Source organism: Pteropus alecto, unplaced genomic scaffold (assembly GCF_000325575.1).
Source record: "Pteropus alecto unplaced genomic scaffold, ASM32557v1 scaffold34, whole genome shotgun sequence".
NCBI classification, from domain to species: Eukaryota; Metazoa; Chordata; class Mammalia; order Chiroptera; family Pteropodidae; genus Pteropus; species Pteropus alecto.
In genome coordinates this window covers 408,004-425,038 of record NW_006435763.1, presented here as the reverse complement: position 1 = coordinate 425,038, position 17,035 = coordinate 408,004, and the positions used below count along the sequence as shown (strand labels likewise).

The following is a 17,035-nucleotide window of genomic DNA, read 5'->3' as shown; positions in this document are numbered from 1 at the left end:
AATGCCTTTTTCCCTGAAGACAGATATAGGAAGAACTTTTGAACAGGTGTAACTTTCATGGATGCAAAGGCATGCTCGAGCACACATGAGCTTCCCGTCATTAGAGGTATAAATAGAGAGGGAGAGAGCTCTCGGCGCCATACAGGGACTGGTGCTTTCAGGTGGAGGGAGAAAGATCACAGGGGCCTGTCTGCACACCCAAAGCTGCCCCGTCTCCCCCTGTGCCCAGGGGAGCTCTCAGCTTGTATCTTCCCAGCAAGAAGGAATCTGCCGCAGGAAAGACATTGAACCGTCCCGTTTAGCAGCTTCGGTTCATAAGATCCCATCAACAAAGATCACAGCCTCTTTGTAATGGAGCAACTGACAGTGGAAGAAACATCATAGGGCCGCTCCTTGGAAAAATGACATCTGCTGCTTTATTCTAGCTGCGGACGTGCATACTTCGTAGCCTCTTACTCTTCAGTCCACTGCAAGCTCCCTTTTGCTCTGTGTTTCCTCCATTTATACAGCACCAAAAAACTCACCCGACAGATCTGAACGTTTTTGCAGTGCCGCCCAATTTCAGCCTGGGGATGGAAGGAAAGAAGCGGAAAATATAGATTCAGTGCTTAATATGTGCTGTAGGCCACGAGAAATATCAAAATCATAAAACATGGTCCCCGATCTCCCTCAAGAAGATTACAATATACTTGAGTAAATTAAAAATGAAATAAGAGAGTGTTTGAACTACAGTTCGGTACACTGGCAGTAGAAGGCCATGAGGCAGGAAATGATTAACTGGAAAATGGAACACGCTGTAATTGGTATTGAGAAATGTGCGTTTTGTTCTCCTTTTCGGGATGCAGGTCTGGTTTACCAGTTGCCTTATTCAAAGAAGGTGTTTGTTTGGGCAGAGGGCAAAGGAGAATTCTTTCCATTTACATCCTGAAAGGAATCAAGATGGTGTTTCTTACACCCAAACTGACCCCGTTACAACCATACAAACGTGGCTGCCTGTGGGACAACGCCCAAAGGAAGATATGCAGGCGATTTGACCAAACATGGTGGTGAAAAGACCCATTTTTTGGTGTCCTCACAAACCCCAAAAACAGGGGGCACGTCAACAGCACGCTGTGTTTTTGAAGGAGTGACATCGAAGGCTGTTGGAAGGAAAGGACTTGAAATCGAGCTATCTCTTCTCATCACTTTGCCCGCACCGCTGATGAACCAGCAGCCTCCCTTGTGGGTGAAGAACTTATAAAGGGGTCTATTTCCTGTTTTTTCCTTCCATAAACATGGATGCTATTTAAATCCTGATTACAAAAGTTATACCGATATATATGGTTGCTATACAGTGGAAAACCAAACTGAAATGAGACCTCTTGTGCTGTATACAAGGATGTTACAATGAAGACACACACACACACACACATGTACAACACACAGTCAAGGTGTGTGTGTATGTGTGTGTGTGCACACACGTGTGTGTGTGTGTGTCCTGCATTGTAACATCCTTGTATACATGTACAACACACAGTCAAAAAAAAAAAAAAAGGGAAATCCTTAGGTGCCAGAAACAGAGGGAGATGGGATATCCTCGCGGTACTTTTCAGCCGAGCTGTGGCAGCCTAAGGGGACATAAGCAATAGGGATGGAGACTGGGGCTTTAGCATCCACATGGGAGCCCTGAATCATGCAGAGAGTAGATAATTGTACCACTGCATAAATCCGAGACTTTCAATGAGTCAATGCATCTGTGAAAAGGAGATTAGAAAAAAACTGTCCATCAAAGCAAAGAAAATACAAGAAGGCTTGCCATCTGTTTGAAGCTGTGAGTGAGAAATTAAAACTCAGATGACTATGAAGGTCTAAACATATACTACTTAAATAGTGTAGTAATAATAGTAAAGATTTTTTTCTTATGAAAGTTGGTACCTTGAAAGTTCCTGGGACCATGGTGGAGGCAAACCCAGAACCATGCTGTAGGGACATTTCTGTAGCCCAGCGTGCTTGGGAGTCCCATGGGATTTAGGGGGGGAGAACAAGTCTACTGAAGATCAGCTCGTAATCAAAAGTTGCGCATATCACAAGGAAGTAATTCACCATGAAAGCTGCACATACAACAGACAGAAGATTGAGAACCCCAAGAACTAAGGGGGTGGGGGAGTGCAGGGTAGAGAATTATCTGAACGACTGTAGATTTGAAATCATTAAATGGATAAAAGTTTTAAAAATCATAACAAAAGCATAAGACATTACGATAAAAAGAACAGGCAGAACTTTAAAAGAGCCAGTTGAAAGTCACTTAAAATAGGTGAAAATTGAAACATAAAGCTGAATGTTACTAAAGAATAAATGACCTAGAAAATAGATCTGTGGGAATCATCTAACTGCAGGACAGATAAAGGAATAGAAAATATTGAAACAAAGTTAATAACCTAGAGGATAGAATGAGAAAGTCCAGAATATTTTGAACAAAATTTTCAGAAGAAAAAGTGAGATTATTATGTGTCATTAGGGACTTGCTGATGAAAACCCACCTTATCAGAATGGCCAAAATATAAAACACTGATCGATGCTGGTGAGGACTGGACAGCAGAAACTCTCAATCATTGCCGGTAGGGATATAAATGGTACGGCCACTTTGGAAGATGGTTTGGTGGTTTCCTACAAAGCTAAGCATCGTCTTACCATACAATCCAGCAATATGCTTCTAGGTATTTACCCCAAAGAGTTGAAAACTTATATCACCACAAAAACCTGCTTGTGAATATTTATAACAGCTTTATTCGTAACTGCCAAAACTTGGGAGCAACCAATTTGTCCTTTAATAGGTGAATGGGTAAATGAACTATACATCCATGCAATGGAATATTATTCAGTGATAAAAAGAAATAAGCTATCAAGTCGCAGAAAGACGAGGAAGAACTTTTAAGTGCATATGATTAAGTGAAAGAAGCCTGTCTGAAAAGGTCGCATCGTATGGAGTTCCAACTATATGACATTTTGGAAAAGACACAATTAGAGACAGTTAAAAGATCAGTGGTTGCCAGGGTTGGGGATGGGGCATGGGAAGAGATGACTAGTTAGAGCACAGGGGAGTTTTAGGGCAGTGAAACTATCCTATATGATACTATAATGGTGGATACGTGACATCAAGCATTTGGCAAAGCCCACAGAACTGTACAACACCAGAAGTAAACCCTAATATAAATGATAGATTTCAGTTAATAATAATGTATCAAGATTGGTTCATAAACTGATGTCGATAGGGGAAACTGAAGAGGATGAGAAGAGGAAGTAAATGGGAACAGTCTGTACTTTCTGCTCAGTTTTTCAGTATGTCTAAAACTACTCTAAAAAATAAAGTCTATTAATTAAAGGAAGAGAAAGATAGGATGGGAGAGTTGATAATGCAGAGCAATGATGGGTGATTTTTTCCGGAATTAAAGTTATGAATCATCAGACTGAAGAATTACAGAGTCCAAAGCAGAGCAAATAAAACAAATCCACATCTAGATTCCACACCAAAGGCAAAATAAAATTCTCGAAAGCAGTTAGAGAGAAAATAGAAATTACATAGCAAGTCACGACAATTAGCTGACTGCTAATAACACCTACAGTCTAGATCAGAAGAAAACTCATAACACCTTCAAAAGGTCAAGGAATAATAATTGTGGACTTGGATTTCTATGTTCCACCAAATCAGCCAAGAGAGAGAATGAACCAAAAGCAATACACGCTGATTTCACAAAACTTGAAAAAGAGAGCAATAGGAAAGCAATTATTAACTTCTTTAGAAGTGATCGAATAAACATGGAGTATTTCCTTTATTTTTTTTTGCATGTCTCTTATTATATCTTAAAGATTATGTATGTATACAATATAGTCCTACCTTCTATTTAACATTGTATGTATCTTCCTTGATTTTCACTGTCCTCGAAGGATAGTTTTTAAAAGTTGAATTATAGTCTAAGTGCCAGAGTTTAGTGAATTGCTAGGCAGTTAGTATAATTGCTAGACATTTAGATCAGAGAATTTGCTCCTAAGTGGCAACTGGATAAAATGCACACAGAAGAGAGACAAAATAACGCTAAGCATGCCTACTACCTCTTTTTTCCCACTGAAAACCCCACCTGCCTCATTAACTGCCCACTGAAGTGGGGGAAGTATTCATTTTGCAAGGGACCATTCTAAGCTGGTTGGGATGTCTCTTTCCAATTAATGCTTTGCGCCTAAATTCACGGCTTGTGGGTGACTTTTTGCAGTAATCTTGGAGGTTCTCAAGGCAGAGGAAAGGAGAAACTAATATATTTGAGGACGGCTGCGTGGCAGGCACTGCACTGGGCATTGTTTTTACAGTGTACGAGAATTTCCTGTGAACCAGGTGCTACACTCAGGAATCTGTCAAACATGAGCTCGTGTAATCCACGCCACAGTGCTAGGAAGTATGTGGTATTATTATACCCATTTCACAGATGGGGTAACTGTGGCTCAGAGGTCACACAGCTAATAGTAAGTGATGAAGTCATGACTGGACTGCAGGTCTTCCCACCGTTGCTTGCTGCCGGTTTATCCCGTGTCCTGTTCCAGGCTTGGGTGCGTGTTGAGGGTAGGCATAGAGAAAAGCAGGGTGGGCCAAACATAATGACCATGACCATAAAACCAACCAAACCAAACAAAACAATAGAAAGACTGTGCCAAACTCTCTATACATCATCTTATTTCATCTTTCTACAACAATATTAAATATATATTGTTAGCATTATTGTCTTCACTCAACAGGCGAGTGGATGCAGAGCAGGAGAGCTCAGTGACTTAAGATGACACAGCCATAAGCCACACACACGTCTGTCCCAGAGCCAGAGGTGTCTGCCTCGAGTGCATGCCCTGCTCCTCACCACCTGTGGGTCTTGTCTTCCGTCCAGGTGAGATGGAGGAGCTGGAGACCCTGTGGCTCACTGGCATCTGCCACAACGAGAAGAATGAGGTGATGAGCAGTCAGCTGGACATCGACAACATGGCGGGCGTCTTCTACATGCTGGCGGCCGCCATGGCCCTGAGCCTCATCACCTTCGTTTGGGAGCACCTCTTCTACTGGAAGCTGCGCTTCTGTTTCACGGGCGTGTGCTCCGATCGACCCGGGCTGCTCTTCTCCATCAGCAGGGTCAGTACCCCCAGCGGCTGCTTCCTTTTGCAGCTGCAGGTCCAGGAAGGCACGGGGCTTCCAGGGAGCCAGGGAGTCCCGACTCCTGGTCCAAGGGTCCACACATCCTCTCCTCACCCACCAACCCTTCCTGGGCGTGTCGGAAGGGCATCCAGGTTGTGGGTGTTCGTAAGCCAAGGGTTGCCAGACCAGATGACTGTAGAAGCCAGAAAAAAAAAGGCGAATGGGGGAAGCGGGCCGGGCATGAGAAAAACAGCACAGATGAGATGCAGAATGGCCACCGAATCCGGGTGTCCCAGTGAGGGAGCGATGGAGAAAGGAGGGAACGGTGACAGATTGTGTAATGCTCACCACGCCCACAGGGCAGTCATCCTCAACGCCTGCTCAGTATTGTCTTATAAAAATTCAGGGCCCATGTTATCAGGTCTCCTCCTTCGTAAAAGAGAAAGTAGTATTCTGATTTTATGTGAAACCTTTTGATTTTTAAATATTAGTAACTGATTCCATTAAAAACAAACAACAAAAAAAACACACAACATCACGTGGAGAGCCAAACAAAGCAGTCTCTGGCCTCCATCATTAGCACCCAGATATGCTGCTAAAATGTTTACGCAGGATGTTGCAGCATATGCGTGTGTTCCAGCAGCATGTGCGTGACAAAACGTAATCTACACACAATACCCTACTATGGGTACACACATCCAACAAAACCAAGGGAGCATGTGCATCACAACAGAGCCTGAAACGAAACACAGACATGAAGAACCATGAGAAAATGCACACACATCAAACAGAAAACAAAACACACACGTTCAAACTAACACTCTGTAGTGAGCTTGCACACGATACAACTAAAGCACCTTTCATGCTGCACAAGATGGCATGAGTGTGAGTTGCCTTAAAAAGGCACAAGTGATATAATTCATCAGTAATGATAACAATCATGGAAACTAGTTATATTTGTGGAGCACATATATGTGCCAGGTACCATGTGAGGACTTCCTACTCTCCATCTCATTTAACCTACAAAACAACAATGTGAGGTAGGTACTGTTATTAGCTCTAGATTATAAATAGGGAAGCTCAGAGTTCTTAGAATTACCCAAGGACTCACAGTCTTGGTGGAGCCAAGATTTGAATCTAGATGGTGTGACACCAAGTAGAGCCCACACTCTTACACAGCAACTAACATCAAATACAAGCAACACAAGAGATTTGATACGATCATAGTATATAACATGTACACATGCAACTCATGTAATATGTTTCCATTAGTCAGTACAATCTGGTCATTTACTTGCATCATAGGAAAAGCACATGCAAGCGTTTACTCATCTTCCAACACAGTATGACATTATCTATCCATCTAATAATCAATCAGTCATCTATCTGGTCATCCATCCGGCCATCTATTTATCCATTTACTTATCTTGGAATTTTTTCACTCCGAAAGAATTTAATGAATTAGGATTTGAAACGCGGTTAGAAAAAAATTAGTTAAAAACATCTAATTTTATAAGCTAATGTTTATTATTTTAAGAGGAATTTGCATATTCTTAGCATTTGATGATTTTTAAGAACTTGGGAGATTCAGCAGGGACCCGTTAGCCCAGTGAGGAGGGTTTATTTTTTCCTTTCAGTGGCTCTCCAAACTCAGGTTCTGTGCGAGAACATATTTTCTAATCAGTTCAATGGCATCTAAACACACAGATTGCTTAAAAATAACAACATGCATGGATACAACTAGATATCATGCCAACTTTAAGCTAATTCTCTCTGCCAGTTACTAAAGGCTTTCCATATCCAAACGATTCTGGGATTATCGTGAGGACACGCACACTGTCGCATTTACTTATAAATCCTGCTTGGGTTTCAAAGAGCATTTCCTCTACCTGGGATGCCGTTAAGGAAGCCAAGTTGACAGGATCATTATTATGAGAAGTGAACCAAATCCCTCACTCCCGTTCCAAGCATCTTAAGAAATGAGAGTGGAGTGGGGACAGGGCACACAGGAGCAGGCACTGTCATGTGGTGGCTCGACAGGCTGGAGTTCAAACTTCAGCCGCACCTCCCTAGGGGAGAAAGGACCCCTCATCCCATAGGAGCACTGAGGGGACTTCTGTGACCTTCTCCTATACAGCATCAGTATGTGATGCTGTACATACTTCTGGGACCCAGCCACTGTCACTCCTCGAAGGCTATAGGGAGTCTGCTCGATCACTGAGCCACTTTCTCCCCACATAAGATTTGTCTTTAAACATAAGTACAGCCTGATATTCGTGAATAGGAAGATCTCACGCTTAATGTACCTTTCTCACTCTGAATTCCCCTAATAAATACCTCCCGTATTTATTAGGGGAACTCAGAATGGGTTCAGCCGCTGATGCTCTACATAGCGGGGCTTCTGGATTGCTAAAAAAAAAAAAAATGTTCTTCCATTCTGACCAAGGGCCACCGCATACCTCTAAAGCTTGTCTCACTGCATGTTCATGCATATGGCACCTTACACGTGTGCTTACGCTCACACGGCGCAGAGAACACACAGCGAAACGGAAGTGTCTGCATCGCGCACACACGATCGCTCTCTGTAACAGAACCTGAAGTGGGGAATTCCCAAGCAAAGCACCCACTCTCCTGCAAATGCAGGATCGCAGCGACATGACGAATTGTGCCCGGCGTGTAAACGAGAGCCTGGGCCAGCCGTGTTTCCTCCATCATCTCCGATCCTCACAACACCTGGCGAGGCTGCTGTGATCACACCCACCCTCTGGAGGTAGAACGGAGCCCTTTGGCGTCCACTTTACATTCCCTCAAAACACAGAGCTCTTCTCACTGCATCTCATGCCAGAAAAAGCACAAAGGAGGAAACTCGTGTGTGTGTGCAGGGCTGGGTCCCTTTCACCAGCTTCAGGGTTTAGACTCTTCTCTAAGGGGCGTTGATTTTGGTCCAGGATGCTCTGAAATTCACCTGTACCCCAGGCAGGGTTTTCTGCACATAAGCCAGGTCTCTCTGATACCACGTCATCTACTTCTAGCTCATTGCCCATCCAGACACAAGACGTAAAGTTCTTGCCACGTAGCCAACACACACAGTCTCCTTCCGTGTGGGCTCAGCGTCCCTCAGGAAGCTCCTGGATAACTGGGCCCAAATACAAACTTGAGACACGTGCTCCCCAGGCACTGCCGAGGGAGAGGCCAGAGCCCAGGGGAGTCGTCATGTGACGCAGGAACTAAGCTCGTCCCACAGCTGGGGCCTTCGTCTCGCACTGCTTACCAGACTGGGCCCGCTCGTCTGCAGGATGCCCCCAGCTTTGGTTTGCTTTCCCTCTCATGTAGAAAAACATATTCACTGTTAGCAAAAAGAACCGCCTTGGCTGTCTGCTGAGGCAGGAGGAATGGGAGATGTGGCAAAGACAAGGACCGGGCAAAGGGAACCGTGGCTCCTTCCCAGTGAGCTCAGATGAGGGGAGCTGGCAGCAGTGACAGAGGCTTCTGACTCACCCGTAACTAGGACCCGTGAGTAGAAGTCAGACGCTGTCTCCGTCTGTTCGGCCTGAGTGGCTTATAAGGAACAGAAAGGTACTGCTCACAGTTCTGGAGGCTGGGGGTCCGGATCGGGGTGCCAGCCTGGTCGGGTGAGGGCCGTCTTCCTCATGCACAGACGGCTGCTTGCTCACCGTGTCCTCACATAGCGGGAGGGGTGAAGGAGCTCCCTGGGGTCCCCTAGAAGGACACTGACCCCGTTCATGATGGCTCCACTCCCAAGACCTGTTCACCTCCTCAAGTCCCCGCTTCCTACTTTCATCACATCGCACGTTAAGATCTCAACATATGAACTGGGCGGAGGGGGGAGGGGAGGGTGCAGACACAGACGTTCCATTCATAGCGGACCCTTCAGGGACCAGGCGCAGGCACCACGGCACCGAGGAGGACAGCAGAGCCAAGCCCCAGCCCTGAGACGTCAGGGCCCTTGGCGGGAGCAGAGCAAATTGTCCAGCACAGCCGATGACCCACCATTGCGATTTTATCTGCGCTCACCGCGAGGTTGAGAGAGCCCCTGATTTCACAGCCTGTAGAATGTAGCGCGAACCTATGACTAACGGGCAGGAGGAGAGAGGGAGAGAGAGAGAACTCTGTGGGGACCCTGCGGCCGCCCCAGCCCCGGGCTCGGCTCCCGAGGCGGAGCTCAGGTTGCTCCTCTAACCAGGAAGCTGCAGAGGCTCCCCAGAGCAAACCTTCCACAGTAACAGCAGGGTGTGTTTTCTCGCACCTTTGACACCGTGGGTGGCATGAGCGTGAGCTCGTGTGAAAGGGCAAGGTGACAGCGTAGAAGTACCTGTCAGGGATGCTGGAGCAGCTCGTCCGGCTCTCCCTTCCTGAGCCCCTACTGTGTCAGGTGCTTTGCCTGCTTCGTTTTACCCTGTTGCCCACCTTAGGAGTGTGTATGATCCCCATTCTACAGGTGTGGAAGTGGAGGCTCAGAAAGATGTAGTGGCTTATCACAGAGCCAAAAGGGATGGGGCTGGGACTCATATCCAGTGAGTTTCAGGCCTCTGACTCTTCCCATTGCTCTGTAATATGCACCCTGCCCCCAGCAGCCCATCTAGAAGATGGGTTGACACGGAGGACGCTGTCCGTCATCAAAACCTGGGGTATTCAGGCTGGGTCTGTCACGTTGACACCTTTCCGTGGCTTCACCAGGTAGATCAGCACCTGGAAACTGCCTTAGCTGTGTCACGTGAGTCCCAGGGGGCCCCAGGGATGAGAGAAAGCAGTCGGCAGCCATCCTCCCGTCTCCCGAAACGTAACTCTGCTCCCTGACCACTTCTGCCACCAGAGACGGCCAGCTCCTGGCGGCAGGCGGGAGCACCTTGCTCTGAGGGTGAAGGGGTGGAGGAGAGTTCTCAGAACCTCTAGGGGGAGGAGGGGAGCTCGCTGAAATAAAAAAGCAAATTTAGGAAAAACAATTCAAACTACTGCTTTCATCATACTAACAACAGGAAGAAAAGGCACAGCTCTTGGCTGATTGACACCCTGATTTCACCCACAGCATCACAGTCCCCCTAGGGCAGGGTAGGAGTTGATTCTGTTACTAGGTTAACACGGACGGTTCAGAGGCGGCGTGCTGTGTGAAGTACGTGGTGCGTTTGTCTGACCACGAAGGGTTCAATGCCAGGGCCGTGACCTTGGGGAGCCTTAGCCACGCAGCTTGGGGTTGAAAGAGTCAGAGAAAGAGACGCTCAGACACACAACTGTAGGCTTTTCTGTTGACCTCTCCTGGAAGGCTGGAGTGGCGACTGTCTAGAAAACCACAAGAAAAATGCAGCGAGGTCGAGGCTGTCACAGTTCCGTGAGCATCTCTGCGGGCTAAGCTCCTCCCCACCGTGAGGCACTGATGGAGCCACTGTTAGCAAAGTCCACAGTTAATCACACATGCTTTCCACGAGTTTATGCCAAAGTCAGCAGCAGCTGCCACATTTGCTTTTACAAACCCTTCTCGGGCTGGCTCCCCGTCAGTCTTGGGAGGACCAGGTCAAATCTTGTAGGCTTGATCTAATCGTTCCCTGTATGGCTGTTTTTAAGAATGGAAGAAAGCGTGGTGATAAACAAGATCACAATGTCGCTGATGCCCTTTTGCCTACTATCGTCTCCTGAATCAAGAGCTCTTCCCTTGAGTTACTTTTAAGTAAAAATAAATGGCTGTTTTTAAGAATGGAAGAAAGCGTGGTGATAAACAAGAGACGTATAGATGGGGTGCTTATGTTTGAGCTACCCAGGAGTCCCCGAGTCACTCAGTCCCTAGATAGATTTAAACGCAGCAACACTGTGTCATCAGGATTCCACCGACCCTACTAACTAAAACCCAACTCTATGTTGAGCAAACTCACTTACAAACAAATGCACAAGGAATATACTGAGTGGGCTAAGCGAAAAGTTCAAGAGGGTGGCCGCAGGGGTTCGATCCATATCATGTCTCTCTATCCCCTGGACCCTGCTTTTCTATGGTGGATTCATGAGGATAATGTCCCCACATGGTGGCAAGGCTAGTCCCCTGCAACTTCTCCTTCTATCCTAGCATCTGTAGCTACCCCTCCAAAAACATCTGATTGATCGTGCACAGATTTCATGCCTACCCTTAGAGAAATCGGAAAGGATTCTCTGACCAGCTTGGGTCTAGTGATTCGATTGATGGCTTCAGTGTGTGGGTAGGGATAATCCCCCAAAAGAATTAATAATAGATGGTCCTTTTATGCCAGCTTTGTTGGTTAATAGCTGATTCTCTATTATCCAGATTCCAAAGGTGATTCTGGGAAACTTTAATAAAAGCATGAGTTGGCGATCTGGGTATTGGGAGGGTCAGTTACATGTCCTTACATGCCAGTGTGGAGACGCTGAGACCCTGGTGGGTGTATAAGCTCTTGTGGATACCGTTTCTCAAACTCCTTGTTTGACTGTTTGCTAAAAAAGTGTCAGGTCATCTTGAGCCAGAGAGACAAGATAAGCCCGATGCTTTGCCACTGGCCTCGTCCACTTAAGAAACATTATCAGGCCTCAGGTTGGATTTCCCTGTTTCTCCCAGGCTCCTACAAGAAGGCCACGTCGCACCTTTGCAGGTAGAGTTCAGGTGTGAAGTGGTTTCCCTTCCTTGCTGCCGCTGACGGTGTGTTGTATCCCTTCTCACAGGGTATTTACAGCTGCATTCACGGGGTGCACATCGAGGAAAAGAAGAAGTCACCAGACTTCAATCTGACCGGGTCGCAGAGCAACATGTTGAAGCTCCTTCGGTCAGCCAAGAACATCTCCGGCCTGTCCAACATGAACTCCTCAAGAATAGATTCCCCCAAAAGAGCTGCCGACCTCATCCAAAGAGGTTCCCTCATCATGGACATGGTTTCGGATAAGGGGAACCTGATATATTCAGACAACAGGTCCTTTCAGGGGAAAGACAGCATTTTTGGGGACAACATGAACGAGCTCCAGACATTCGTGGCCAACAGGCACAAGGACAACCTCAACAACTATGTGTTCCAGGGTCAGCACCCTCTGACCCTCAACGAGTCCAACCCCAACACGGTGGAGGTGGCCGTGAGCACGGAGGCCAAAGGGAGCTCCCGGCCTCGGCAGCTTTGGAAGAAGTCCATGGACTCGCTACGCCAAGATTCGGTGACCCAGAACCCCGTCTCCCAGAGGGACGAAGGTACAGCGGAGAACAGGACCCACTCCCTGAAGAGTCCCAGGTACCTTCCAGAAGAGGTGGCCCACTCGGACATTTCGGAAACTTCGAGTCGGGCCGCGTGCCACAGGGAACCCAACAACAACAAGAACCACAAGACCAAGGACAATTTCAAAAGGTCGGTGGCCTCCAAGTACCCCAAGGACTGCGGCGAGGTCGAGCGCTCCTACCTGAAGACCAAAGCCAGCTCCCCCAGGGACAAGATCTATACCATCGACAGCGAGAAGGAGCCCGGTTTCCACCTGGACCCCCCGCAGTTCTTGGAAAACATGGCCCTTCCGGAGAACGTGGACTTCCCAGACACCTACCAGGACCGTGGCGAGAGCTTCCGCCAGGGGGACCCCACGCTGCCCATGAACAGGAACCCCCCGCACAAGGAGGACGGGCTTCCCAACAACAACCAGTATAAACTCTACTCCAAGCACTTCACCTTGAAGGACAAGAGCTCCCCGCTGAGCGAGGGCAGCGACCGGTACCGGCAGAACTCCACGCACTGCAGGAGCTGCCTGTCCAACCTGCCCACCTACGCAGGCCATTTCACCGTGCGGTCCCCCTTCAAGTGCGACGCCTGCCTACGGATGGGGAACCTCTACGACATCGACGAAGACCAGATGCTTCAGGAGACAGGTAATCCAGCCACCCAGGAGGAGGTCTACCAGCAGGACTGGGCACAGAACAACACCCTCCAGTTCCAAAAGAACAAGCTCCGAATCAGCCGTCAGCATTCCTATGATAACATTCTCGACAAACCTAGGGAGCTGGACCTTAGCAGGCCCTCTCGGAGCATAAGCCTCAAGGATAGGGAGCGGCTTCTGGAGGGAAATTTGTACGGGAGCCTGGTTAGCGTCCCCTCCAGCAAACTGCTGGGGAACAAAAGCTCCCTCTTCCCCCGGGGTCTGGAGGACACTAGGCGGAGCAAGTCTCTCTTGCCAGACCACGCCTCCGACAACCCTTTCCTCCACCCCTGTGCGGACGACCAGCGCTTAGTCATTGGGAGGTGCCCCTCGGACCCTTATAAACACTCACTGCCATCCCAGACAGCGAGTGACAGCTACCTTCGATCGTCCTTGAGGTCAACGGCTTCGTACTGTTCCAGGGACAGTAGAGGCCACAGCGATGTGTATATTTCTGAGCATGTTATGCCTTATGCTGCAAATAAGAATAATATGTACTCTGCCCCCAGGGTTTTGAATTCCTGCAGCAATAGACGCGTGTACAAGAAAATGCCTAGTATCGAATCCGATGTTTAAAACTTTCCATTAATGTTTTATCTATAGGGAAACATACGTAATGGCCAGCGTTCTGGAGGGAAAATGTTGGATGTCCGATAGTGCCCTGCAAAGAGGAAGAGGATTTAGGAAGGTATTTTTTTTGTTGGTTCTTTTGCACATGGCTCCATGCCATAGTCTTCCACTCGAGGAATCTTGTGAGGTGTGTGCTGAGCACGGCAGAGACCAGATAGGTGAGTCCTTAACCAAAAATAAACACACAAAGGGGCAAGTCTCCCCGACACGCCCACTAGGTATGTTGGTGGTAATGGTGCCTCGGATGCCACTGGCGATGTTATGATTTCTTGTATTCCAAATCCCATTAAGACTAATCCGCCACATAATTTCCTCATCGGAAACGCCTAACGGTTTCTCTCATACAGAATAAGCAATATGGTATGCACGTAAATCCGACACAGACCAAATAAAACAGTTAAGAATGCATCTGCACCGTAGCAAGATTGACATGTGCAAGAGATTAGGAAGTTTAGTTTCGTGACCGGTTCAGCTTTATTGTTATGCCTTCCATCATGGCCCAGGCCCAACCCCAGAACTCCAGGCTCCCCCAAAGAGTAGCACAGCAGTGTGTTTCGTGGTAACTGTGCTGCCTTCATTAGCGTTCATTTTCAAGACACATCTGGAGTAGAAGCCAGAAGGGCCCTCGGGCAGAGAGCTCCAAGAACCACGTTGGATGTCCGTGTGCGTGTTTCAAAGACACTTCCCCCACCTCGGCTTCGATGGTCTCGTTCAGAGCTGCGTACACTAACACGTTTATGTCTTCGATATCTAAGTGTGGGTCTTCTGTCTATGACACAGCGGCCATTGTAGTTTATCCTGAAGACTCCTGCGTACGTAAGTTTGCGTCCCCCCACTTCTGGTGATGACTCAGGGTTGTATAGTATCTGTAATCCCTTCTTTCCAGAGTAACCATGACTCGTTCGGTCCCCGAGCAGCCACGGTGGCATCTAATTAACCGCACTGCTGTTCCCGGGGTTGTTAATGTGGTGGCATGCACGACAGCCATATGTGTACTGTGATCTGTAGGAAGTGCGATGCCATCTGTCTGCAGAAGGCTAGCATGGTTTTCAGTTTATCTTTCTTAAGGTCATGAAATTTAGTTGGACACTCATTTTCCCCCATGACCTCCTAAACTCAAAAGCCTTTAAAACATGAGAGACACTCATGCATCTATCCTGAGCATCCTTCAGGTTGTGGATAAACTTTAGTGGGACAAGTGATTCTCTCTTCTGAAATATCCACTCTGTTGGAAGCTGTTTCACTAGCATCAGCAGAGATGTATGGAAAATTCCTCAAAGCATTTGTCATTTCTGAGACATTCGTCACCTCTATTACCCATTCTTATTCAAATCTGTGCAAATATGACATGAAATGATACTAATTTAACAAAATTTGGGAAATAGGGGAGAATCTTTATGTCTGGGAAGCTCTTAGCACAGTGCCTGGTCTACGCAAAGTGCCAAAGAGAGAGAGAGAGAGATAGGGAGAGAGAGAGAGAGAGAGAGAGAGAGAGAAAGAAAGAGAGAGAGAGAGAGTTGTTATGTTATGACAGTTTATCAGACCTGAATTTTCTAGTTTAAAGATTAAATATTATAAAAAACACAAACAATATTATTTAAACATTTCATATAGTTCTAATCTAATAATTAGTGTCTTTTAAATACATTAATATCCCTGAGATATTTGGGAGAAGTAGCCATCAATCTTCGCAGAGTACCTCAATCTGTTGTGACATACTGCAGAAACCCTAAGCGGATGTAAACTAGCCCTCCCGTTCCCTCGTTTCCTCCTGCGTTTTGCTTTGAGTTCTTGGAGAAGGGGCCAGAGTGGCAGGTTGAAAAATTACCCTGTTTCTTTGCTTCGTGCTGTGTTCTATTTTGTAGGTAGTGTTTTCCTGTGCGTGGGCAGGTGCCAGGAATAATTTTCTTGGAGTTCGGGGATCCATTGACTGGTGCCATCTTTGGGGAAGTGCACCAGACTTAGTGTTCCCATAATGAAGAAAGGTGGTTGCAGTGAATTTCAGTCAGTGATAGAGAGGCAGAGGGGGGTGGTGGGTGAGAAAGTCTTCTCATCACCTTTGAGGCTGAAAGGCAGAAAGGGCAGACTAGGCGCTGGTGACAAATGTGCCTTAGATGTTGCACCTTTGCTGCCCCAACACCCAACAATGGAAAAGCCTAGATTGAAGGACCTCGAATAGTCACCCCAGTTTCTAATCTTAAGCATACCTGTGACAGTTCTCACCTTTTAGAACTTTCTGCCTGTGCCCTTCCATTGTGTTCCAGACCTGTATCCCCTCAGCCAGAATCACTTCCATTTTCTCTCAAGATTGGCGTGTCTGAACATGACATGAATTTGAAAAGTCTCCCCAAAATGCAGAACAGTGGTACGTCATCAATCCAAAGAGGCTTTGTCTTCCTCCATTGTCCTTGAAACCCACAGGGCGGCCAAATGTGACAGAGGTCTCCAGGGAGAGTACAAATTGCAGGTGGAATGAGTCCCCAGATCAAAAAGCCTTCTCACAATAGCATTATTTCCTCCATTAACCCCGTGCTTCTCTGTAAAAAGAAACTAAAAACGTGGCTTTTGGAAGAGCCAACAGTAACATACTGAAAAAAATATATACTTTCTTTAATACCCAAAGTTTTTTTAACTAAATAATCAGAATTGGATGCTATATAATAAATAATTTTCCTCCTCCACTGATTGACTGCTAACTGGGATGATCCCAAACATAAGAAAATCGACCAGGGATCTGATATTCAGTTTCCAAGAGGAAGGTGATGATGAGGGACTATGCAGAGGTTATCCATGTCAGGTCAGTTCTTTGGGAAAGGAATTTCGGGAATAGAACACCACCAGGAAATGACGCCCACAGCATTGATGGTAACAAGACTTAAATAGGGAGCCCTGAACTGTGGATCTATCCCAAAAGGTTCCTCTGACGTACCCCAGCTCTGAGACCTTAGTTTCGTTGATGCCAAAGAGCCAGAATCTCTGGCCCCAAATTCGTCCCCTGTTTCCCGCTGCGCGATTTTACCTGACTCAGTCAGAGCCGACATCCTGATGATGTTTCATTGACTCTCCATGGTTTTGTCCACTTGAAAAGGACCCCACCAATCCGCCTGAACGCCGATGCACGTGTTCCTGCCCACTGGGTACACACATGCAACCAACTTCACATAGTGTTCTGGGTGAGAGCGAGCCTTCTAGAGCATGAATGGCACTCTGGGAAACCTGTGGGCTTCCGGAAAATAGTTGTCAGCATTCTCGCACACTTAGGCTACTTTGATTTCAGTGCTCTGAGAAGGCACCTCCTCCATGGGTCTGTTTTCCTGCCCGTGAGGCTTCCGCGAACAGTGCGGGGATCAT

At 47.0% G+C, this 17,035-nt stretch overlaps 1 protein-coding gene across 1 annotated transcript in view; it reads left to right on the top strand.

Annotated features, from left to right (window-relative positions):
• Positions 1–13,729, top strand: part of GRIN2A (glutamate ionotropic receptor NMDA type subunit 2A) — a 365,059-nt gene extending 351,330 nt beyond the window's left edge. Inside the window, exons 13-14 of the mRNA XM_006910879.1 lie at positions 4,908–5,146; positions 11,831–13,729. Coding sequence (XP_006910941.1) covers positions 4,908–5,146; positions 11,831–13,630 — 2,039 coding nt within the window. The 3' untranslated portion in view covers positions 13,631–13,729. The remainder of the gene's footprint in view (positions 1–4,907; positions 5,147–11,830) is intronic.
• Positions 13,730–17,035: the final 3,306 nt, after the last annotated feature.